General features: G+C 53.0%; 1 protein-coding gene across 1 annotated transcript; it reads right to left on the bottom strand.

The window, feature by feature from the left end:
* Positions 1-1,243: 1,243 nt before the first annotated feature.
* On the bottom strand, positions 1,244-24,999 carry ASMT (acetylserotonin O-methyltransferase). Its single transcript, XM_066272092.1, has 8 exons — positions 24,928-24,999; positions 21,953-22,127; positions 13,483-13,612; positions 11,132-11,200; positions 8,484-8,602; positions 5,790-5,930; positions 4,627-4,749; positions 1,244-1,455 (listed from the first exon to the last, which is right to left on the bottom strand). The coding sequence occupies exons 1-8, from the start codon at positions 24,997-24,999 to the stop codon at positions 1,244-1,246; spliced, it is 1,041 nt and encodes a 346-aa protein (XP_066128189.1).
* Positions 25,000-25,620: the final 621 nt, after the last annotated feature.

The raw sequence follows: 25,620 nt of genomic DNA, 5'->3' as shown, positions 1-25,620 counted from the left end.
ATAATGTCCCCAAAGGTGTCCACATCCTAATCTCTGTGTACAGATAGAATAATGTCCCCAAAGGTGTCCTCATTCTAACCCCCACGTGGTAGAAAGAATAATGTCCCCAAAGGTGTCCTCATTCTAACCCCCACATGGTAGAAAGAATAATGTCCCCAAAGGTGTCCACATTCTAATCTCTGTGTGCAGATAGAACAATGTCCCCAAAGGTGTCCTCATTCTAACCCCCACATGGTAGAAAGAATAATGTCCCCAAAGGTGTCCACATGCTAATCTCTGTGTGCAGATAGAACAATGTCCCCAAAGGTGTCCACATCCTAATCTCTGTGTGCAGACAGAACAATGTCCCCAAAGGTGTCCTCATTCTAATCTCTGTGTGCAGATAGAATAATGTCCCCAAAGGTGTCCACATCCTAATCTCTGTGTGCTGACAGAACAATTCCCCAAAGGTGTCCTCATTCTAATCTCTGTGTACAGATAGAATAATGTCCCAAAGGTGTCCTCATTCTAATCTCTGTGTGCAGATAGAACAATGTCCCCAAAGGTGACAACATCCTAATCTCTGTGTGCAGATAGAACAATGTCCCCAAAGGTGTCCACATTCTAATCTCTGTGTGCAGATAGAACAATGTCCCCAAAGGTGTCCACATCCTAATCTCTGTGTGCAGATAGAATAATGTCCCCAAAGGTGTCCACATCCTAATCTCTGTGTACAGATAGAATAATGTCCCCAAAGGTGTCCTCATTCTAACCCCCACGTGGTAGAAAGAATAATGTCCCCAAAGGTGTCCTCATTCTAACCCCCACATGGTAGAAAGAATAATGTCCCCAAAGGTGTCCACATTCTAATCTCTGTGTGCAGATAGAACAATGTCCCCAAAGGTGTCCACATCCTAATCTCTGTGTGCAGATAGAATAATGTCCCCAAAGGTGTCCACATCTTAATCTCTGTGTGCAGATAGAACAATGTCCCCAAAGGTATCCTCATTCTAATCTCTGTGTGCAGACAGAACAATGTCCCCAAAGGTGTCCACATTCTAATCTCTGCGTGCAGACAGAACAATGTCCCCAAAGGTGTCCTCGTTCTAACCCCCACATGGTAGACAGAATGTCCCCAAAGACACCCACATCCTCTCCCCCGTGTGGCAGACAGAACACATTGGAACCATTAGAACAGAACACAACAGAGTCCAGTGAAGAGGACAGGAATGAAATAAAATAAATAGATGACCCGCAGGGGGTGTCACTTCCTGGCCAGGACGGCCCCGTAGATGCCCCGGGTCCTCTGGCACCGGACGTCCCGGAAGCCCGCTGCGGCCAGGAGCGCCTGGTACTGGGCGGGGGTCCGCTCCCGGCCCTCCGTCTGCACCAGCATGTTGAGCGAGAAGAGCTGCGTGGTCAGGGGGCCCCGCCCGTCGGCGTCCAGCAGGCTCTCGATGACCAGGACGCCGCCGCCTGCGGCAGTGAGAGGCGGGCATGAGGGACAGAGGGACGGCCGAGGCCAAGAACCCACAGTCTCCTCTGTGATGTCCCCTCCCCACGTCCCCGCTGCCCGCCTGGGGGACGCAAACTTGATACCCCTCACTCCTTTCAGGTTTGGCTGTGCCCTCGGGCGCTGACCGCTTCCAGGTGTGTGGCCAGAGGTGCGTCCCTGCCCACAGCCAACTCACCCCGCCTGGGCAGCAGGAGGAGCATGTGGGACGTGCAGCTCTCATCACAAGGGATGACCAGCAGCCCCAAGCGCCCAGGGCGGGGCTGCCCCTGCTGCCTCCCCCCACGAGAAGTCCAGTCGGCCACACGCACCTTGCGGAGGCTCGGACCAGCATCCCCGCGCCCCTCGGGGAGTGGGCCATCAAGCTCCACAGGACGGTCACCTCCGCGTGGCCAGCAGCAAGGGAAACACTTCGTTTCTCCCTCAGACAGCCCACGTGCGGAGAATTTCCGAGGGCACCCCGGGGCGTGCGAGGCGTGTGGGCGTGGGGCAACTTCACGTCCCCTGTACCGTTCACCGGCCACCGCGGTGGACACTTAGGACACAGAGTCGGCCTGCCTAAAGCCAAGGACGCCGCTGACCAGGTCACGAGGAGCAGAGACCGACAGCCGTCCCATGAGCGGGCCCCACCACCGTGGAAAGCGCTCGTCCACCCTCACACAGGCGGACGTCAGGGTGTCCTCCGTTGGAAAACCGGGCGTCCCAGACACAAAACACAGTGGTCCCAACAAGCCCCCTTGGCTTTTCGATTGGAAGGAACCAGAACCACCAGGACCCACCATGCATTGTTTGAAGACACACACACACACAAAAATAAAATCTGTGAATTCACGACGTGCATTTCCTAGCTTTCTCTGGGAAAGGGAGTCTAGAAACCGGGGGGGACCCTAGTGATCAGCATCTCGCCACAGCTCGGTCTCCAGAAATGACCCTGCACCCCCACAACCACAATTTCCGGGGTGGGGGGGATGGAGAGGAGACATTCTTGAGCAGATGGCGCGAGCAGGGAGCCTGTGACAGGTGACATCACGAGGCACCCAGGAAGGGCAGGGAGACCGAGCCCACGAAGATCATAGGTCCCCGGAAGAATGTGAATTTCGGATAAGGGAAATATTCGCTGGAGTCGGCAGGCCCCCTGAAATGTTCACAGTAAACCAGTTGGGAGACGTCTTATGTTCCCTGTGTCAGGGTTTTCTCACGTAAATCGTGGGAGATATTTATGGGTGGTTTTTCGCGTCATCGCACCAGCTGGTGGTGAGAGCCGTTATTCGTGTGACGGGGAGGGGTGATTGTTATAAAAAGTGTGCCCATGTCCTCATGAACCGTAGGGGGCATGGCTGAGAGGGCGTGGGAGGCAGTGTTCCCAGCAGACGGAGGCTGTGTCCACGTCCTCTGGACCACCAGGATGGACACACCTCACAGGACAGCTGAAAGGGTGTCCCCACCCCACACGGAGGCTGTGCCCACGTCCTCTGGACCACCAGGATGGACACACCTCACAGGACAGCTGAGAAAGTGTCCCCACCCCACATGGAGGCTGTGCCCACGTCCTCTGGACCACCAGGATGGACACACCTCACAGGACAGCTGAGAAAGTGTCCTCACCCCACACGGAGGCTGTGCCCACGTCCTCTGGACCACCAGGATGGACACACCTCACAGGACAGCTCAGAAAGTGTCCCCACCCCACATGGAGGCTGTGCCCACGTCCTCTGGATGACCAGGATGGACACACCTCACAGGACAGCACAGAAAGTGTCCCCACCCCACATGGAGGCTGTGCCCACGTCCTTGGACCACCAGGATGGACACACCTCACAGGACAACTGAGAAAGTGTCCTCACCCCACACGGAGGCTGTGCCCACGTCCTCTGGATGACCAGGATGGACACACCTCACAGGACAGCACAGAAAGTGTCCCCACCCCACATGGAGGCTGTGCCCACGTCCTCTGGACCACCAGGATGGACAGACCTCACAGGACAGCTCAGAAAGTGTCCTCACCCCACACGGAGGCTGTGCCCACATCCTCTGGACCACCAGGATGGTCACACCTCACAGGACAGCACAGAAAGTGTCCCCACCCCACAGGGAGGCTGTGCCCACGTCCTTGGACCACCAGGATGGACACACCTCACAGGACAGCTCAGAAAGTGTCCTCACCCCACACGGAGGCTGTGCCCATGTCCTCTGGACCACCAGGATGGACACACCTCACAGGACAGCTGAGAAAGTGTCCCCACCCCACATGGAGGCTGTGCCCACGTCCTCTGGATGACCAGGATGGACACACCTCACAGGACAGCTGAGAAAGTGTCCCCACCCCACACGGAGGCTGTGCCCACGTCCTCTGGACCACCAGGATGGACACACCTCACAGGACAGCTGAGAAAGTGTCCTCACCCCACACGGAGGCTGTGCCCACGTCCTCTGGATGACCAGGATGGACACACCTCACAGGACAGCACAGAAAGTGTCCCCACCCCACATGGAGGCTGTGCCCACGTCCTCTGGATGACCAGGATGGACACACCTCACAGGACAGCACAGAAAGTGTCCCCACCCCACATGGAGGCTGTGCCCACGGCCTGTGGGCCACCAGGATGGACACACCTCACAGGACAGCTGAAAGGGTGTCCCCACCCCACATGGAGGCTGTGCCCACGTCCTCTGGACCACCAGGATGGACACACCTCACAGGACAGCACAGAAAGTGTCCCCACCCCACATGGAGGCTGTGCCCACGTCCTCTGGACCACCAGGATGGACACACCTCACAGGACAGCTCAGAAAGTGTCCTCACCCCACACGGAGGCTGTGCCCACGTCCTCTGGACCACCAGGATGGACGGACCTCACAGGACAGCTGAGAAAGTGTCCCCACCCCACACGGAGGCTGTGCCCACGGCCTGTGGGCCACCAGGATGGACACACCTCACAGGACAGCTGAGAAAGTGTCCTCACCCCACACGGAGGCTGTGCCCACGTCCTCTGGATGACCAGGATGGACACACCTCACAGGACAGCACAGAAAGTGTCCTCACCCCACACGGAGGCTGTGCCCACGTCCTCTGGATGACCAGGATGGACACACCTCACAGGGCAGCTGAGAGGGGTCCCCACCCCACCACCTACCTGCCCTGCAGCTCTGGTAAACCCTCCCCAGCAGCCGTGAGCACTTCTCATCTGTCCAGTCGTGCAGGATGCGGGCCAGGATGTACAGGTCAGCCTCCGGAAGGGGGTCCTTAAAGAAATCCCCTGTAACACATGGCGGGCCCCCCTGGGGTCACCCGGCTAGTGACCCCCCCACACACACCCGGCCCTAGCCCCAAACAGCGCTCGACTCTTGCAACATTTTTCCTGCGAAGCCATCGGTTTTGGAAGACGTCTCGGAGAGAGAGCCCTTGCCCACAGGGCGAAGTCAGAGGGCCTGCGTGGCCCACACTCTGCCAACTCACGAGAACTTGGGGGGAGGATGCATAGAAAAACTGTTTGGACACCACCTTGGCGAGCCTAACGCAACGTTTCCAAGGCGACAGGGAGTCCCATCCTAGGTCTCAGGTCTCGGTGGACGGTCCTCCGAATCAATAACTGTCCCCTGATCGTGCCTTCAGCTCTCCTGCCTTTACTCCCACTCGGGAGTGTTTTTGAATTCTCGGGCATGTAGGACGTGCCTGGTGCTGTGGTGACAAGATGACCAGAGCGTGGGGGGTTCAAACCACAGACGTTCATCCTCTTCCTCCGTCCTGGAGAGCAGACCTCCGAGGTCCAGGGGTCCCAGGGCTGTGCTCCCTCCCTCCGGGGGCTCCAGGGAGGGTCCCTCCTGCCTCTCACAGCTCCTGGGGCTCCAGGCGTCCCCGGGCTGGTGGCCACCTCCCTCCCGTCTCTACACCCACGTGGCTTCTCCTCTGTGTCTGTGTCTCCTCCTCCGTCTCTTCTAAGGTCCCTGTCACTGGGTGCCTGCAGGGCCCCCCGCTGACCCAGGGTGACTCCTCTCTGACCCCTCCCTTCATCCCATCTGCACAGACCCTGTTTCCTAATAAACTCCCAGTGACAAATTCTCGGTGCCCGTGGACTTTGAGGGGACACTACTCAACCCAGACAACAGGCAAGAAAGAATTCGTCGCCATTAAAACGATACACGTTTAACGTCATTTTTCCACCGGCGGTGAGTGACCGTTCTGCCCCTGAGGGCGGCAGGTGTGGGGGACGGGGGAGGAGCTGTGCGGACGTCCCACCCCTTGCGAGGCACCTGTGTCCCTCCCCCCCCCCCCCCCCCGTGGATGCAGAAAACCCACCTTCACGGAAGCTAATGCGTCCCCCGTCCGGGAACGGGAAGTGCTTCTTGGCCGTGCCCACCACTTGCGGGACGTCGAAAACGGTGACCTGACACCCGGGATACAGAGAGACACACTCCCTGGCCAGAGCCCCCGAACAGCCTAGAGAGAGAGACACAGAGGGGGTGACAGGTGGAAGGGAACCCGTGACAGACTCATCACCCACCCCTGAGGCTCCGGGCTGGGTGGCGAGTCGGGGGAAACTTGGTCATCACGGTCCCATCATCTGCAAGCCCCGGAACCTAGGTGGTCTTCCTGGCTGCACCGACCTGGGGTCCCACGTCCAGCAGAGGCTCTGTGGCCGGGGCAGCCGTCCACCCAGAGCAGGCGACGGCCACACGAACAAGGAAGCAGGAAGGGGACATTTCCAAGAGCCTACCTTGAGGGCACCGCGTCCAGATGACACCCCCCCTCCCCATGCACCTCCTGGGTCCTGGAGACCCCACCCACCCGTGTGTTCTATTTTTACCCCTCCCCTCTTCTGCCCCAGGGAGGGCGATTCTCCATTCTGCCCTTGTTTACAGAAATATGAACACCACGGAGAATCCACCCTTCGTTACGAGAGAGCCGTCTGGGATCCAGGAGGTGACTCCTAAGCAGACACGCGTTTCTCGGGGAAACGAAGGCTCAGAGACACCAAGCGACCGGCCTGAGGTCACACAGTAAAGCCGGAGGCAGGAGCCTGTGCTGAATCCAGGCTCAGCTCTTCCAACTGTGCTGCTTGTGGCCCCCAAATCAAGGACCTCTTGAATGTGCCTTGCACCCCGACATCATCGCCGGCAGTTCAGCCAATGCCACCGAGCCTTCGCCTTTGCTGAGGGATAGAGGGACCCCCCAGTTCAGGAGGATTGTCGCCTTGGGCTGGTGTGAACCAGCAGGGGCAGTGACCCCTAAAATTCTTATCTCACCAAGGGCTCCTGATTTCTGCACCCTGACTACAGAAAGGTGGCCTGGTTGTGTCCACCGACCAAGGGGATTACTTAAGACAGACAAGGCGCCTCACCGGGCGGTGGCTCAGGGGATAGAGCAGCGACCTGGAAACGCTGAGGTTGCCGGTTCGAAACCCTGGGCTTGCCCGGTCAAGGCACATATGGGAGTTGATGCTTCCTGCTCCTACCCTCTTCTCTCTCTCTCTTTCTCCTCTCTAAAATGAATAAAAAATATTTTTAAAAAAAAGACAGACAAGGGACAGTCCTCGGTGTGGCCATCCCTACCTCAACTGAGCCTGACATCCTTACCCTTTAAGAGAAGAAGGAATCGTCACCTGCTCTCGAACTTGATCAAGGACACACCCTGCCCGGCATCAAACCCTCAGCAGATGCTGCTGAACTTCGGACGAGACACTCCTCCTGAGCCCAGGGTGACATCTGCCCCCCCAGAACCCAGAAAACACCACAGGCCCAGACAGCCTATGCCTCCACCGGCCTGTGACACCACGTGTCACCTCAGCGTCTCCGGGAATGGCTTTCTGGCGGATGGGGGAGGGGACAGGACATCTCCTTGGATGAAACCAGAGGTCAGGAACCTATGGCTCACGAGCTAGATGTGGCTCTTTTGATGGCTGCCTCTGGCTCGCAGACAAATCTTTCATAAAAAAAATAATAACGTTAAAAATATAAAACATTTTCATGTATTACAATCCATTCATTTCCTACCGTTCATGTTCATGGTTGCGGGTGGCTGGAGCCAATCCCAGCTGTCCTCCGGGACAACACCACATTTTTATTGGATGATGCGTCACGTCCACGGGTCGTTGTATGGCTCTCATGGAATGACATTTTAAAATCTGTGGCATTCATGGCTCTCTCAGCCAGAAAGTTTCCCGACCCCTGAACTAAAACATCCACTTTGGGGCTGGGCGATGCCTGGGGTGACCCCTGGACTGGCCACATCGGCATTTCTGGGAGCCGGTAAGAAACTCAGATTCTCAGCCCCGCCCAGGTGTGCAGGCTCAGAGCCTGAAGAGGGTGGGTGTGCCCATATCTGAGTTGTGACGGGTCCCACAGGGGGTCCTCACTGTCCTCACATTGACAACCATGAATCTTCAGATGTTGTTAACTGGCTGTGGGTGGTGAGGAGCTGAGGTCAAGATAGCCCTCAGGATGTGGAAGGAAGATCTCGCACATCCCGTCCCAACTGGGATTTCCATTCTCACTCCTTCGCTTGTTTACAAGGAATTACTCAAACACGGTTAGGACACTCCTCATAGAGAATTTTTTTTTCTTTTTTCTTTTTTTTTTTTGTATTTTTCTGAAGCTGGAAACGGGGAGAGACAGTCAGACTCCCGCATGTGCCCAACCGGGATCCACCCGGCACGCCCGCCAGGGGCGATGCTCTGCCCACCAGGAGGCGATGCTCTGCCCCTCCGGGGCGTCGCTCTGTTGTGACCAGAGCCACTCTAGCGCCTGGGGCAGAGGCCAAGGAGCCATCCCCAGCGCCCGGGCCATCTTTGCTCCAGTGGAGCCTTGGCTGCGGGAGGGGAAGAGAGAGACAGAGAGGAAGGAGGGGGAGAGGGGTGGAGAAGCAGATGGGTGCTTCTCCTGTGTGCCCTGGCCGGGAATCAAACCCGGATCCCCCGCACGCCAGGCCGACGCTCTACCGCTGAGCCAACCAGCCAGGGCCCTCATAGAGAATTTTAAGTGGGGAGATGCTCACCACCGAGGTCGCAGACGAGAGGGAACGGGGAGAGGTCGAAGGCAGTCATCACGCTTCTCCCTTGGACGCTCCAGATGTCCTGCAGACCACGCATGAACTGCAGCCTCTCCTCCTCGGACCTGGGGTGCGAAACCCCCCCCCGCCCCCGCTAGTCAAAATCATGCCACACCCACGGTGGTCACTGTGAGCAAGGACAGGAGGCAGCGTCCTGCTGAGCAAAGGGCTGCCCCCCCACACACACACACGCCGGGCTTGCGTTGTTGGTGAAATATAATCTCCGTGGTCGTCCAAGTATGTCTCTCATTCCACGTGGCGAGAGCCCTGGGTCGGGCGCCAGCCTAGACCCAGCTCCTGGGGTGGGGTGGGAACCAATTCTCTTTCCCTGGAAGCCACGATGGAGCCCCGTCTGCATCGAAACGGAAGTTCAGATGCTTCCTGATCAGGGACATCAATGTGTGTCCTCCACGCCACACGCCAGAGGGCAGGACTGTGAGGTCCACTTTGTAAGTCTCCACGTGCTGGGGCAGGGGCTCCCAACAGCGGGGATTCGGGGAGATGGGCGAGAGACTGAGGGGGAGAGATCTATCTATCTATCTATCATCTATCTATCTATCTATCTATCTATTATCTATCTATTCTTTGTATCTATCTATTATACCACCTATCTATTCATCATCTATCATCTACCTATCATCTATCTATCTATTATACCACCTATCTGTCTATCATCTATCTATCATCTATCTATCTATCTATCATCTATCATCTATCTATCTATCATCTATCTATCTATTATACCACCTATCTATCATCTATCATCTATTATCTATCTATCATCATCTATTATCTCACTATCCATCATCTATCATCTATCATCTATCTATCTATTATACCACCTATCATCTATCATCTATCTATCATCTATTATCTATCATCATCTATCTATCTATCCATCATCTATCATCTATCTATCATCTATCTATTATACCACCTATCTGTCTATCATCTATCTATCATCTATCTATCTATCTATCATCTATCATCATCTATTTATCTATTATATCACCTATCTATCCATCATCTATCATCTATTATCTATCCTCATCTATCTATTATCTCACTATCTATCCATCATCTATTATCTATCTATCATCTATCTATCTATTATACCACCTATCATCTATCTATCATCTATCTATCTATCTATCTATCTATCTATCTATTATCTATCTATCTATTCTTTGTATCTATCTATTATACCACCTATCTATCCATCATCTATCATCTACCTATCATCTATCTATCTATTATACCACCTATCTGTCTATCATCTATCTATCATCTATCTATCTATCATCTATCATCTATCTATCTATCATCTATCTATCTATTATACCACCTATCTGTCTATCATCTATCTATCATCTATTATCTATCTATCATCATCTATTATCTCACTATCCATCATCTATCATCTATCTATCATCTATCTATTATACCACCTATCATCTATCTATCATCTATCTATCATCTATTATCTATCATCATCTATCTATCCATCATCTATCATCTATCTATCATCTATCTATTATACCACCTATCTGTCTATCATCTATCTATCATCTATCTATCTATCTATCATCTATCTATCATCATCTATTTATCTATTATATCACCTATCTATCCATCATCTATCATCTATTATCTATCTATCATCATCTATCTATTATCTCACTATCTATCCATCATCTATTATCTATCTATCATCTATCTATCTATTATACCACCTATCATCTATCTATCATCTATCTATCTATCTATCTATCTATCATCTATCATCTGTCTATCTATCTAGCTATCATCTATCTATCATCATCTATTTATCTATTATGTCACCTATCTATCCATCATCTATCATCTATCTATCTATCTATCTATCTATCTATCTATCATCTATCTATCTATCTATCTATCTATTATCCATGTATCTACCAACCTACCTATGACAGTGATTATCAAGAAGACAATTGTGTTCTCAGGAGACATTCATCAATGTCTGCAGACATTTCTGTTTGTTACACCTAGAGTGAGGGGTGGTCCTAGCACCTAGTGGGGGCAGACTAGGAAGGCTGCTCAGCACTCTACAGGTCACAGGACACCCCATGTCAGAGAGTCACCAGCCCCCGATGTTGGTAGGATTGAGGGTGAGAAACCCTGACCTAGCATGAGAGACTTTATCATCTCTCTCTCTTTCTCTCTCTCTCTCTCTCTCTCCTTTCTATTTATGTATCCATCCATCCATCCATCCATTCATCCATCCCTTTATTATATCTATCCATCCATCACTTATCCATCTATCTACATATCCATGAACCTATCTCCCTATCACCCATCTACGAAGCTATCTACACCTATCTATCTATCCATAGATATCATCTATTGATATCTATTAATATTTACCTATTTATAATCTATCAGTATATATCTACCAGTATATACCTACCATCTCCAGATCTATATTTCTCTCTAGAAAGAGAGGAGAAGGGGAGGGGAGGGGAGGGGAGGGGAGAGCCAGGGACCAGGTCTCGAGAATAAAAAGTGACAAAGTAAATAAGAATAATGGTAAGAGAGCCGATGTGTGGCGTTACCTGTAGATGGCCGTGAAGAGTTCTTCTGAGGGGACCCCAAATGTGTTCAGATACTGGTTCTTCCCTTCCCTGAAATCAGGGAGCAAGGTTTGTCACGAGAGGACTCACACGTTGCTGGAGCATTTCCACTAACACATACAGGGGGACACCCTTCCTCCCTTCCAATCATAGATGGGATGAGCAGGAAGCGTAAGTTAAGTGACCAGACAGACCCACGCTTTCCTTTCTCGGGCAAAAGGCGTGCATGTTCGGATCTATGGGGCCCCCAGCCAGCACTGTTGTCTGACCGGAGGAAAGAAGGAATGAGATTTAATAGCAGTAAAAAGAGAGTCTAGAAATGAGGTACCATGTGGGGACACCACCCTCTAGAGCAGTGGTCCCCAACCTTTTTTGGGCCATGGACCAGTTTAATGTCAGAAAATATTTTCACAGACCGGCCTTTAGGGTGGGACGGATAAATGTATCACGTGACCGAGACAAGTGTCAAGAGTGAGTCTTAGAGGGATGTAACAGGGAATCTGGTCATTTTTAAAAAATAAAACATCATTCAGACTTAAATATAAATGAAATGAAAATAATGTAAGTTATTTATTCTTTCTCTGCAGACCGGTACCAAATGGCCCATGGACCAGTACCAGTCCATGGCCTGGGGGTTGGGGACCACTGCCATAGAGTGACTCATTGCCTGGCATCTGAGGACAGAATGTTCCTCACAGGTGGGAAGATTGCTGGTCTACTTGTATCTGGATGGATGATGGATGGATGGGTGGATGGATGGATGGAATGGTGGGTGGATGGATGGATGATGGATGGATGGATGATGGATGGATGGATGGATGATGAATGGATGGATGATGGATGGATGGATGGATGGATGATGGATGGATGGGTGGATAGATGGATGGATGGTGAATGGATGGATGGATGGTCTACCTGCATCTGGATGGATGGATGGATGAATGATGGATGGATGGATGGATGGATGATGGATGGATGGATGGATGGATGGATGATGGATGGATGGATGGATGATGAATGGATGGATGATGGATGGATGGATGGATGATGAATGGATGGATGATGGATGGATGGATGGATGATGGATGGATGGGTGGATAGATGGATGGATGGTGAATGGATGGATGGATGGTCTACCTGCATCTGGATGGATGGATGGATGAATGATGCATGGATGGATGGATGGATGGATGGATGGATGGAATGGTGGGTGGATGGATGGATGGTCTACCTGCATCTGGATGGATGGATGCATGGATGATGGATGGATGGATGGATGATGGATGGATGGATGATGGATGGATGGATGATGAATGGATGGATGGATGGATGGATGATGGATGGATGGGTGGATAGATGGATGGATGGTGAATGGATGGATGGATGGTCTACCTGCATCTGGATGGATGGATGGATGAATGATGCATGGATGGATGGATGGATGGATGGATGGATGGATGGATGGAATGGTGGGTGGATGGATGGATGGTCTACCTGCATCTGGATGGATGGATGGGTGGATGATGGATGGATGGATGGATGGATGATGGATGGATGGATGGATGGATGGATGATGAATGGATGGATGGATGGATGGATGGATGGATGATGGATGCATGGGTGGATAGATGGATGGATGGTGAATGGATGGATGGATGGTCTACCTGCATCTGGATGGATGGATGGATGAATGATGGATGGATGGATGGATGGATGGATGATGGATGGATGGTGAATGGATGGATGGATGGTCTACCTGCCTTAGGACGGATGGATGGATGGATGATGGATGGATGGATGGATGGATGATGGATGGATGGTCTACCTGCATTTGGACGGATGGATGAATGGATGGATGGATGGATGGATGGACGGATGGATGGTGGATGGATGGACGAATGGATGGTGAATAGATGGATGGATGGATGGTCTACCTGGAGCTGGCTGGCTGGTCTACCCCCAGTTCCTCCTCCTTCCCCGTAGCCGGGGGAAGAATTTCTGGGGCATCTAATCCCACCCTAAAGAGCTCCCTGGTGTCCAGGACAGCCACCATCAGCCCCGTCCTGTCAGAGATACAGTTCAACAGCCCAAGCTCTTCCTTCCACAGCTCTGTCCGAGCCACTTTCCTGCAGACTCTCAAAGCACGATGACTTCTTATCACAACGGATCTATCTCAAGTGACTTCCAAAGGTCAACACCAGGTGACTTAATATCCTCTCTGGATTTCTAAACCCACAGCGGTCTCATTTTGTCCTCCAAAAACCCAGGCATGTCGACTGCTCAACGCCCTGACCCCGGCCCAGAGGCCGCCGTGGGATACAATCTACACCCACCTCACGGCCTGGGCCAGGTGTGCCCAGCACAGGTAGGTCGTCCTGCCCAGGTACAGAAGCATGTTCTGCTGGGACCTGGGGCTCGACCTGACCAGGTAGGTACTGGAGAGCTCCGTGTTTTTGTATAAAGCTGAAAACAGACAAAAAAAGGCCAACAAAATAGTTAAATTTCAAGATGTTGCCGCATGCCATCACCAATGTTGACAACAACATGATATTTGTGTGTGTGTGTGTGTGTGTGTGTCAGAGACACGGACAGAGAGAGGGACAGATAGGGACAGACAGAGAGGAAGGAGAGACATGAGAAGCATTAATTCATCATTGTGACACCTTAGTTGTTCATTGATTGCTTTCTCATATGTGCCTTGATGGCTACAGCAGACTGAGTGACCCCTTGCTCAAGCCAGCAACCTTGGGTTCAAGCTGGTGAGCTTTGCTCAAACCAGATGAGCCTGCGCTCAAGCTGGCGACCTCGGGGTCTTAACCTGGTTCCTCCGCATCCCAGTCTGACGCTCTATCTACTGCACTACTGTCTGGTCAGGCGACAACATCATGACTTAAATGTGAACTTCCGCTGTGAGCGTGGAGAACCCGAAAGCTTGGGGCTTATCCTGAAGGAGCAGGTGACCAGTGGGAAGGTCCCCACAGCTTGGACCTTATTCTGAAGAAGCAGGTGACCAGGGTGCAGGTTGTCACAGCTCAGGGCTTATTCTGAAGAAGCAGGTGACTAGTGGGAAGGTCTCCACAGCTGGAATCTTATCCTGAAGAAGCAGGTGACCAGTGGGAAGGTCCCCACAGCTGGGAATTTGTCCTGAAGAAGCAGGTGACCAGTGGGAAGGTCCCCACAGCTGGAATCTTATTCTGAAGAAGCAGGTGACCAGTGGGAAGGTCCCCACAGCTGGGAATTTGTCCTGAAGAAGCAGGTGACCAGTGGGAAGGTCCCCACAGCTGGAATCTTATCCTGAAGGAGCAGGTGACCAGTGGGAAGGTCCCACAGCTGGAATCTTATCCTGAAGGAGCAGGTGGACAGTGGGAAGGTCCCACAGCTGGAATCTTATCCTGAAGGAGCAGGTGACCAGTGGGAAGGTCCCCACAGCTGGAATCTTATCCTGAAGAAGCAGGTGACCAGTGGGAAGGTCCCCACAGCTGGAATCTTATCCTGAAGGAGCAGGTGACCAGTGGGAAGTTCCCGACAGCTGGAATCTTATCCTGAAGAAGCAGGTGACCAGTGCGAAGGTCCTCACAGCTGGAATCTTATCCTGAAGGAGCAGGTGACCAGTGGGAAGGTCCCCACAGCTTGGAATCTTATCCTGAAGAAGCAGGTGACCAGTGGGAAGGTCTCCACAGCTGGAATCTTATCCTGAAGAAGCAGGTGACCAGTGGGAAGGTCCCCACAGCTGGGAATTTGTCCTGAAGAAGCAGGTGACCAGTGGGAAGGTCCCCACAGCTGGAATCTTATTCTGAAGAAGCAGGTGACCAGTGGGAAGGTCGCCACAGCTGGAATCTTATCCTGAAGCAGGTGACCAGTGGGAAGGTCTCCACAGCTGGAATCTTATCCTGAAGAAGCAGGTGACCAGTGGGAAGGTCCCCACAGCTTGGACCTTATTCTGAAGAAGCAGGTGACCAGTGAGAAGGTCCCCACAGCTGGAATCTTATCCTGAAGGAGCAGGTGACCAGTGGGAAGGTCTCCACAGCTGGAATCTTATCCTGAAGAAGCAGGTATCCAGTGGGAAGGTCCCCACAGCTGGAATCTTTTTTTTTTTTTTTTTTTTTTTTTTTTTTTTTTTTAATTTTTTTTTTTTTTTTTTTTTTTTATTTATTTATTTTTAGAGAGGATAGAGAGACAGAGAGAAGGGGGAGGAGCTGGAAGCATCAACTCCCATATGTGCCTTGACCAGGCAAGCCCAGGGCTTTGAACCAGCAACCTCAGCGTTTCCAGGTTGACGCTTTACCCACTGCGCCACCACAGGTCAGGCCACAGCTGGAATCTTATCCTGAAGAAGCAGGTGACCAGTGGGAAGGTCCCCACAGCTGGAATCTTATCCTGAAGGAGCAGGTGACCAGTGGGAAGGTTCCCACAGCTGGAATCTTCTCCTGAAGAAGCAGGTGACCAGTGGGAAGGTCCCCACAGCTGGAATCTTATCTTGAAGAAGCAGGTGACCAGTGGGAAGGTCCCCACAGCTGGAATCTTATCCTGAAGACGCAGGTGACCAGTGGGAAGGTCCCCACAGCTGGAATCTTATTCTGAAGAAGCAGGTGACCAGTGGGAAGGTCCCCACAGCTGGAATCTTATCCTGAAGGAGCAGGTGACCAGTGGGAAGGTCCCCACAGCTGGAATCTTATCCTGAAGAAGCAGGTGACCAGCGGGAAGGTCCCCACAGCTGGAATCTTATCCTGAAGAAGCAGGTGACCAGTGGGAAGGTCCCCACAGCTGGAATCTTATCCTGAAGAAGCAGGTGTCCAGTGGGAAGGTCCCCACAGCTGGAATCTTATCCTGAAGAAGCAGGTGACCAGTGGGAAGGTCTCCACAGCTGGAATCTTATCCTGAAGAAGCAGGTGACCAGTGGGAAGGTCTCCACAGCTGGAATTTTATCCTGAAGAAGCAGGTGACCAGCGGGAAGGTCCCCACATCTGGAATCTTATCCTGAAGAAGCAGGTGACCAGTGGGCATGTCCCCACACCGGGAATCTTATCCTGAAGGAGCAGGTGACCAGTGGGAAGGTCCCCACAGCTGGAATCTTATTCTGAAGAAGCAGGTGACCAGTGGGAAGGTCCCCACAGCTTGGACCTTATTCTGAATAAGCAGGTGACCAGTGGGAAGGTCCCCACAGCTGGAATCTTATTCTGAAGAAGCAGGTGACCAGTGGGCATGTACCCACAGCTGGAATCTTATCCTGAAGGAGCAGGTGACCAGCGGGAAGGTCCCCACAGCTGGAATCTTATCCTGAAGGAGCAGGTGACCAGCGGGAAGGTCCCCACAGCTGGAATCTTATCCTGAAGAAGCAGGTGACCAGTGGGAAGGTCTCCACAGCTGGAATCTTATCCTGAAGAAGCAGGTGACCAGTGGGAAGGTCCCCACAGCTGGAACCTTATCCTGAAGGAGCAGGTGACCAGCGGGAAGGTCCCCACAGCTGGAATCTTATCCTGAAGAAGCAGGTGACCAGTGGGAAGGTCCCCACAGCTGGAATCTTATCCTGAAGGAGCAGGTGACCAGTGGTAAGGTCCCCACATCTGGAATCTTATTCTGAAGAAGCAGGTGACCAGTGGGCATGTACCCACAGCTGGAGTCTTATCCTGAAGGAGCAGGTGACCAATGGGAAGGTCCCCACAGCTGGAACCTTATCCTGAAGGAGCAGGTGACCAGCGGGAAGGTCCCCACAGCTGGAATCTTATCCTGAAGAAGGTGTCCAGTGGGAAGGTCCCCACAGCTGGAATCTTATCCTGAAGAAGCAGGTGACCAGTGGGAAGGTCTCCACAGCTGGAATCTTATCCTGAAGAAGCAGGTGACCAGTGGGAAGGTCTCCACAGCTGGAATTTTATCCTGAAGAAGCAGGTGACCAATGGGCATGTCCCCACAGCTGGTATCTTATCCTGAAGGAGCAGGTGACCAGTGGTAAGGTCCCCACAGCTGGAATCTTATTCTGAAGAAGCAGGTGACCAGTGGGAAGGTCCCCACAGCTTGGACCTTATTCTGAAGAAGCAGGTGACCAGTGGGAAGGTCCCCACAGCTGGAATCTTATTCTGAAGAAGCAGGTGACCAGTGGGAAGGTCCCCACAGCTGGAATCTTATCCTGAAGAAGCAGGTGTCCAGTGGGAAGGTCCCCACAGCTGGAATCTTATCCTGAAGAAGCAGGTGTCCAGTGGGAAGGTCCCCACAGCTGGAATCTTATCCTGAAGAAGCAGGTGACCAGTGGGAAGGTCCCCACAGCTGGAATCTTCTCCTGAAGAAGCAGGTGACCAGTGGGAAGGTCCCCACAGCTGGAATCTTATCCTGAAGAAGCAGGTGACCAGTGGGAAGGTCTCCACAGCTGGAATCTTATCCTGAAGAAGCAGGTGACCAGTGGGCATGTCCCCACAGCTGGAATCTTATCCTGAAGAAGCAGGTGACCAGTGGGAAGGTCCCCACAGCTGGAATCTTATCCTGAAGAAGCAGGTGACCAGTGGGAAGGTCCCCACAGCTGGAATCTTATCCTGAAGAAGCAGGTGACCAGTGGGAAGGTCCCCACAGCTGGAATCTTATCCTGAAGACGCAGGTGACCAGTGGGAAGGTCCCCACAGCTGGAATCTTATTCTGAAGAAGCAGGTGACCAGTGAGAAGGTCCCCACAGCTGGAATCTTATCCTGAAGGGGCAGGTGACCAGTGGGAAGGTCCCCACAGCTGGAATCTTATCCTGAAGAAGCAGGTGACCAGTGGGAAGGTCCCCACAGCTGGAATCTTATCCTGAAGAAGCAGGTGACCAGTGGGAAGGTCCCCACAGCTGGAATCTTATCCTGAAGAAGCAGGTGACCAGTGGGAAGGTCCCCACAGCTGGAATCTTATCCTGAAGACGCAGGTGACCAGTGGGAAGGTCCCCACAGCTGGAATCTTATTCTGAAGAAGCAGGTGACCAGTGGGAAGGTCCCCACAGCTGGAATCTTATCCTGAAGAAGCAGGTGACCAGTGGGAAGGTCCCCACAGCTGGAATCTTATCCTGAAGAAGCAGGTGACCAGTGGACACATTCCCACAGCTGAGAACTCATCCGTTACTTTGCATGGGCTCCCGGCATGGTCCTGTTCCTCACGCAGCACCTTTGCAAACCTCTTAGAACAGGATCACGACTAGCCCGACCCAAGAAGAACAAGCTGCTATATTTCCATCGTGTCTGAACAGTTTTTTGTAGCTGCTGAAGGCCTGTGGGTCGCCTCCACAGACCCCCGAATCGGGGGCCAGAGAACAAGCCGGTGTCCCTGCCTCCCACAGAGCATTCCGGAGCCTCCTGGTACCTGGACCAGTAGGGATGGTCTGCCAAGATTGCTCACGGTGTGGATGCTGTGGTTTCAATGAGCTTGCTCCCTGGGATGGGCTTGATTGCTAAGCCCGCCTCTCTGAGAACGGTCACCTCCTAGATCAGCGGTCCCCAAACCCTGGGCTGCGGACCGGTACCGGTCTGTGGGCCATTTGGTACCGGTCCGCAGAGCAAGAATAAATAACTGACATTATTTCCATTTTATTTATATTTAAGTCTGAACGATGTCTTATTTTTAAAAAATGACCAGATTCCCTCTGTTACATCCATCTAAGACTCACTCTGGACGCTTGTCTCGGTCACGTGATCCATTGATCCGTCCCACCCTAAAAGCCAGTCTGTGAAAATATTTTCTGACATTAAATTGGTCCATGGCCCAAAAATTGTTGGGGACCGCTGTCCTAGACACCGTCTTCCTGCTTAACGTTACCCGTGAATGGCACCCATGCCAGCGTTTGTCCCCGGGACCCCAACGGGCACGTGACTGCTTGTTCCTGCCTAAAAGGACGTCCCCAACCCTGCCACCGCAGCCACCACACCCTCTCGTCCCTCCCCCGGACCAACCCAAGCACTGGTCTGCGGACACTGTCATGTCACAGGCGGACAGAAATCTTTCAAATGCCCTGAACGCTCAACCTAGGCTGGACAGTTTTGAACTTGGTAGAGAAAGAGCCTTTTTAAAGCGCCAGTGTCCCCGTATCCCCTAAGAGGAGAAAATGGTTTTAAAAAGTCGCAACGCCATCGAAAGAGAATATAAGGGCCAAAGGAACGGACACCCATGAATTGGATACATTTAGCGTGACGGAAGAGGGCTGTGTTGGGATGCTTTCTTTCCCTCATGTCCCTCTCTTGTTCTTGAGAGGCCAGTGCTCACACCCCGGCCCCCGGACACCTCCAGACCAGACACCAGCCAACCGCAGAACTGGATGCTGCTACATCCCGCCCCCAGACAACTCTAGATCAGACACCAGCCAACCGCAGAACTGGATGCTGCTACATCCCGCCCCCAGACACCTCTAGACCAGACACCAGCCAACCGCAGAACTGGGTGCTGCTACATCCGGCCCCCAGACACCTCTAGACCAGACACCAGCCAACCGCAGAACTGGATACTGCTACATCCGGCCCCGGACACCTCCAGACCAGACACCAGCCAACCGCAGAACTGGGTGCTGCTACATCCGGCCCCGGACACCTCTAGACCAGACACCAGCCAACCGCAGAACTGGATGCTGCTAAATCCCGCCCCCAGACAACTCTAGACCAGACACCAGCCAACCGCAGAACTGGGTGCTGCTACATCCCGCCCCCAGACAACTCTAGACCAGACACCAGCCAACCACAGAACTGGATACTGCTACATCCGGCCCCCACACACACCTCTAGACCAGACACCAGCCAACCGCAGAACTGGGTGCTGCTACATCCCGCCCCCAGACAACTCTAGACCAGACACCAGCCAACCGCAGAACTGGATACTGCTACATCCGGCCCCCCCACACACCTCTAGACCAGACACCAGCCAACCGCAGAACTGGATACTGCTACATCCGGCCCCCGGACAGCTCTAGACCAGACACCAGCCAATCGCAGAACTGGATACTGCTACATCCGGCCCCGGACACCTCTAGACCAGACACCAGCCAATCGCAGAACTGGATACTGCTACATCCGGCCCCGGACACCTCTAGACCAGACACCAGCCAACCGCAGAACTGGATACTGCTACATCCGGCCCCCACACACACCTCTAGACCAGACACCAGCCAACCGCAGAACTGGGTGCTGCTACATCCGGCCCCCAGACAACTCTAGACCAGACACCAGCCAACCGCAGAACTGGATACTGCTACATCCGGCCCCCACACACACCTCTAGACCAGACACCAGCCAACCGCAGAACTGGATACTGCTACATCCGGCCCCCGGACAGCTCTAGACCAGACACCAGCCAATCGCAGAACTGGATACTGCTACATCCGGCCCCGGACACCTCTAGACCAGACACCAGCCAATCGCAGAACTGGATACTGCTACATCCGGCCCCGGACACCTCTAGACCAGACACCAGCCAACCGCAGAACTGGATACTGCTACATCCGGCCCCCACACACACCTCTAGACCAGACACCAGCCAACCGCAGAACTGGGTGCTGCTACATCCCGCCCCCAGACAACTCTAGACCAGACACCAGCCAACCGCAGAACTGGATACTGCTACATCCGGCCCCCACACACACCTCTAGACCAGACACCAGCCAACCGCAGAACTGGATACTGCTACATCCGGCCCCCGGACAGCTCTAGACCAGACACCAGCCAACCGCAGAACTGGATACTGCTACATCCGGCCCCGGACACCTCTAGACCAGACACCAGCCAACCGCAGAACTGAGTGCTGCTACATCCGCCCCCCACACACACCTCTAGACCAGACACCAGCCAACCGCAGAACTGGGTGCTGCTACATCCGGCCCCCAGACACCTCTAGACCAGACACCAGCCAACCGCAGAACTGGATACTGCTACATCCGGCCCCGGACACCTCTAGACCAGACACCAGCCAACCGCAGAACTGGGTGCTGCTACATCCGGCCCCCGGACACCTCCAGACCAGACACCAGCCAACCGCAGAACTGGGTGCTGCTACATCCGGCCCCCGGACACCTCCAGACCAGACACCAGCCAACCGCAGAACTGGGTGCTGCTACATCCCGCCCCCAGACAACTCTAGACCAGACACCAGCCAACCGCAGAACTGGATACTGCTACATCCGGCCCCCGGACAGCTCTAGACCAGACACCAGCCAACCGCAGAACTGGATACTGCTACATCCGGCCCCCGGACAGCTCTAGACCAGACACCAGCCAACCGCAGAACTGGATACTGCTACATCCGGCCCCCGGACAGCTCTAGACCAGACACCAGCCAATCGCAGAACTGGATACTGCTACATCCGGCCCCCGGACACCTCTAGACCAGACACCAGCCAACTGCAGAACTGGGTGCTGCTACATCCGGCCCCCGGACACCTCTAGACCAGACACCAGCCAACCGCAGAACCAGATACTGCTACATCCGGCCCCGGACACCTCTAGACCAGACACCAGCCAACTGCAGAACTGGGTGCTGCTACATCCGGCCCCCGGACACCTCTAGACCAGACACCAGCCAACCGCAGAACCAGATACTGCTACATCCGGCCCCCAGACACCTCCAGACCAGACACCAGCCAATCGCAGAACTGGATGCTGCTACATCCGGCCCACGGCTTGCTGTTGTCAATAAAGTTTTATTGGCAGCTAGCCACGCCCACTCATTGACACAATGTCTCTGATGCTCCGAAGGACCACAGAGCTCGCAGTCCTGAACATACTCAGCTCCTGCCTCTTTATAGGAAAAAAATTTTAAAAGGGTGCCCACTGTGTGCGTGGAAAAAGCCCCCTTCCCGAGGACACTAACCTCTGCCTCCTCCGGTCTCCACGTGGAGGAGTTTTAGGGACGCACAGGTGTCCAGCAGCAGTTCTGTCCCCCGGGGGCTGGAGCCCAAACGTGCGGCCACAGCGTCGGAGCCCAGGGGCTCCCGGGCCTCGGCGAGAACATCGAACACACCCAGCTCGCAGGCGGCAAAGAGAACCTTGGGAGACAAGGAGGGACTCAGAGAGAAATGGCGGGAGGGACGGAAAGAGACTCTTCCTGCCACACGGAAGGGGGCGTGTAGACCGTGTCTAGTTGCGTTGTACGCTGGAAACCGTGTCACACGCCAATTCAGATATAAATAAATAATAAACATCAGTAAATGAAAGAAAGGAATCAACCAATGAACGCATAAACAAGTGGAACAAATTCACATTCCTCTCTCTCTTTTCTTCTTTCTCTAAAACAAACAAAGAAGAAATACAGGCCCTGGCCAGTTGGCTCAGTGGTAGAGCATTGGCCTGGCGTGCAAGGGGTCCCGGGTTCGATTCCCGGCCAGGGCACACAGGAGAAGCGCCCATCTGCTTCTCCACCCCTCCCCTTCTCCTTCCTCTCTGTCTCTCTCTTCCCCTCCCACAGCTGAGGCTCCATTGGAGCAAAGTTGGCCCGGGCGCTGGGGTTGGGTCCTTGGCCTCTGCCCCAGGCGCTAGAGTGGTTCTGGTCGCAACAGAGCGACGCCCCGGAGGGGCAGAGCATCGCCCCCTGGTGGGCGTGCCCGGTGGATCCCGGTTGGGCGCATGCGGGAGTCTGTCTGACTGTCTCTCCCCGTTTCCAGCTTCGGAAAAATACAAAAAAAAAAAAAAAAAAAAAAGAAGAAGAAATACAAAGGCTACAATAAGGGACAGAGAAGGACACGATGTAACAGTCAAGGAAGGTGTGTAACCCTCGTAAACATATATGCACCCAACATAGGAACACGTGACTATGGGAAGCATGTCTTGATGGACATACCGGGACATGTGAACAGTAAAACAGCAATGATAGGGACATTTTAACACACACTTCATCAACATCAAGGATAGAAATAAAAAAGAAGGAAAGAAAGAAAGAGAGAGAGAGAGAGAGAGAGAGAGAAAGAAGAAAGAAAGAAAGAAAGAAAGAAAGAAAGAAAGAAAGAAAGAAAGAAAAAGATATGGCAGCATTGTTCACAATAGCGAAGATTTGGAAACAGCCCAAGTGTCCGTCAGAGGACGAGTGGATTAAAAAGCTTTGGTACAAATACACTATGGAATACTACTCAGCCATAAGAAATGATGACATTGGATCATTTACAACAACACGGATGGACCTTGATAACATGATACGGAGTGAAATAAGTAAATCAGAAAAAAACTAAGAACTATATGATTCCATACATAGATGGGACATAAAAATGAGACTCAGAGACATGGACAAGAATGTGATGGTAACAGGGAGTGGGGTGGAGGGGTGGGGAGGGGGCGAGGAAGGAGAGAGAGGGGGTGGGGGGAGGGGAGGGGAGGGGCACAAAGAAAAGCAGATAGAAGGTGACAGAAGACAATTGGACTTTGGGTGATGGGAATGCAGCATAATCAAATGTCAAAATAATCTGGAGATGTTTTCTCTAAACCTATGTACCCTGATTTATTAATGTCACTGCATTAAAATTAATAAAGAGAGAGAGAGAGAGAGAAAGAAAGAAAGACTCCAAAGAGAGTGAGTTATACATTCGTGTTCATGGCAGCACTGGCTGGACGCAATCCGAGCGTCCACCCATGGATGGCTGCGTGATCCACCCATTCGGACCCCTGCTACCGCACAGATGGACCTTTAAGACGTGACAGGACGTGACGTAAGCCAGTCACAGATGGACAAACCCTGTCTGTGTCCACCATGGGTCCTGAGCACCGTCACCACTTCCTTCTAACGCCCGCATTGAGCAGACCTGGCACCGCTGTATCTTTGAAAGGGGAGATCTAACTTGCCTCTATTTTTTTATTTTTTTTAGGTCAAATTCCCATCACCTAAGATTCATCAGGACCCATGGAAACACAGCAATTCGGTGGCATTTAGCAGACTGATAATATGGCGCAGCCGTGACCTGGATCTTATGATGTCAGGGCGGGTTCATCATCTCGAGAGGGGACCCGTCCCCCGTGAGACGTCCCTGCTAGCCCCCTATCCCCCACACCGAACTCCTCACGCCCTCCTGTTGATTGGAAATCCCCCCCCACCCCGATCACATACACAGCCGATGACACGTCTTGTGTGGGTTCTAGGGATTGCGTACTTACTGTATCCTTGAAAAAAAAAATGAGCTAGAAAAAAAGACAACGTTATTAAGAAAACCATAAAGAAGAGTGAACTCCCCTATAGCGTTTACTGGGGGAAAAAATTAAAAAAAAAAAAAAAAAGAAAGAAATCCGCGTAGACGTGGATTTTTTGACATCGGATCATTTACAGCAACATGGATGGACCTTGATAACATTATACGGAGTGAAATAAGTAAATCAGAAAAAAAACTAAGAACTATATGATTCCATACATAGATGGGACATAAAAAATGAGACTCAGAGACATGGACAAGAATGTGATGGTAACAGGGAGTGGGGTGGAGGGGTGGGGGACACTTTGTAAGTTATATAAATGTCTACTATGTGTACATCTGAACTAATACAGTATTTATTGGATGCCCGCTGTAACTGGGAAAAAAATATTTAAATTAAAATAAATGAATAAATAAAGTATTAAGAAAGGAAGTAATGGAAAATATCGTTCTGAGATGAGGTCTCCAGGGTGCTCAGACATCTCCAGAGGGGTCCCCAGCTTCCAGCGGCCAGACCTCTGCCCAGACGCCCGCCTGCCTGCAGCTCCCACATGTTGCCGTCCCCCCCCCCCAAGGAGAGACCCCCGCCCGTGAAGGAAGCAGTCACACCCACGCTCCATCCGCACCCTCCCCCCTCTCTTCCACGGGATCTGAGCGCGCCCATCCTGGTTCCTACCTGGGAGACCATGAACCCCTGTGTGTACTCGTCCAGGGGTCTCGGGGTGACCTCTTCCCCCGCAGAACTCATCTCCTTTCGGGCCACCGGGATTCCAGGGTCCCCGGTTGTTAGCAAACGGGGAACGGCCAGCCGGTTGGAGCGGTGGTGGCGGGAAGCTTCTGCTCTCTGCCCAGCCGGGGAGCCGCTGACTCAAGAGAGATGAACCCAGGGGGGCGGGGGGGATCGTATTAAGGGGCTGAGACGGCTGGCTTGTGGGTTCCCGCTGGGTCTCTGATCCCACCTGCTGGCCCTGAGCTGCTCACGGCCCCCGAGGACCATTTCTTAGGGAACTTGTGAATGTTTACAATGTAGGTGATCTTGAGATTAAATTTTTCAGTGTTGGCCCTGGCTGGTTGGCTCGGTGGTAGAGCGTTGGCCTGGCGCGCAGGAGTCCCGGGTTCGATTCCCGGCCAGGGCACACAGGAGAAGCGCCCATCTGCTTCTCCACCCCTCCCCCTCTCCTTCCTCTCTGTCTCTCTCTTCCCCTCCCGCAGCCGAGGCTCCATTGGAGCAAAGATGGCCCGGGCGCTGAGGATGGCTCCATGGCCTCTGCCTCAGGCGCTAGAGTGGCTCTGGTTGCCGCAGAGCGACACCCCAGATGGGCAGAGCATCGGCCCCTGGTGGGCATGCCGGGCGGATCCCGGTCGGGCG

The sequence above is a fragment of the Saccopteryx bilineata genome, chromosome 4 (assembly GCF_036850765.1).
Source record: "Saccopteryx bilineata isolate mSacBil1 chromosome 4, mSacBil1_pri_phased_curated, whole genome shotgun sequence".
Lineage (NCBI taxonomy): Eukaryota > Metazoa > Chordata > Mammalia > Chiroptera > Emballonuridae > Saccopteryx > Saccopteryx bilineata.
This window is presented reverse-complemented; position numbering and strand designations above follow the sequence as displayed.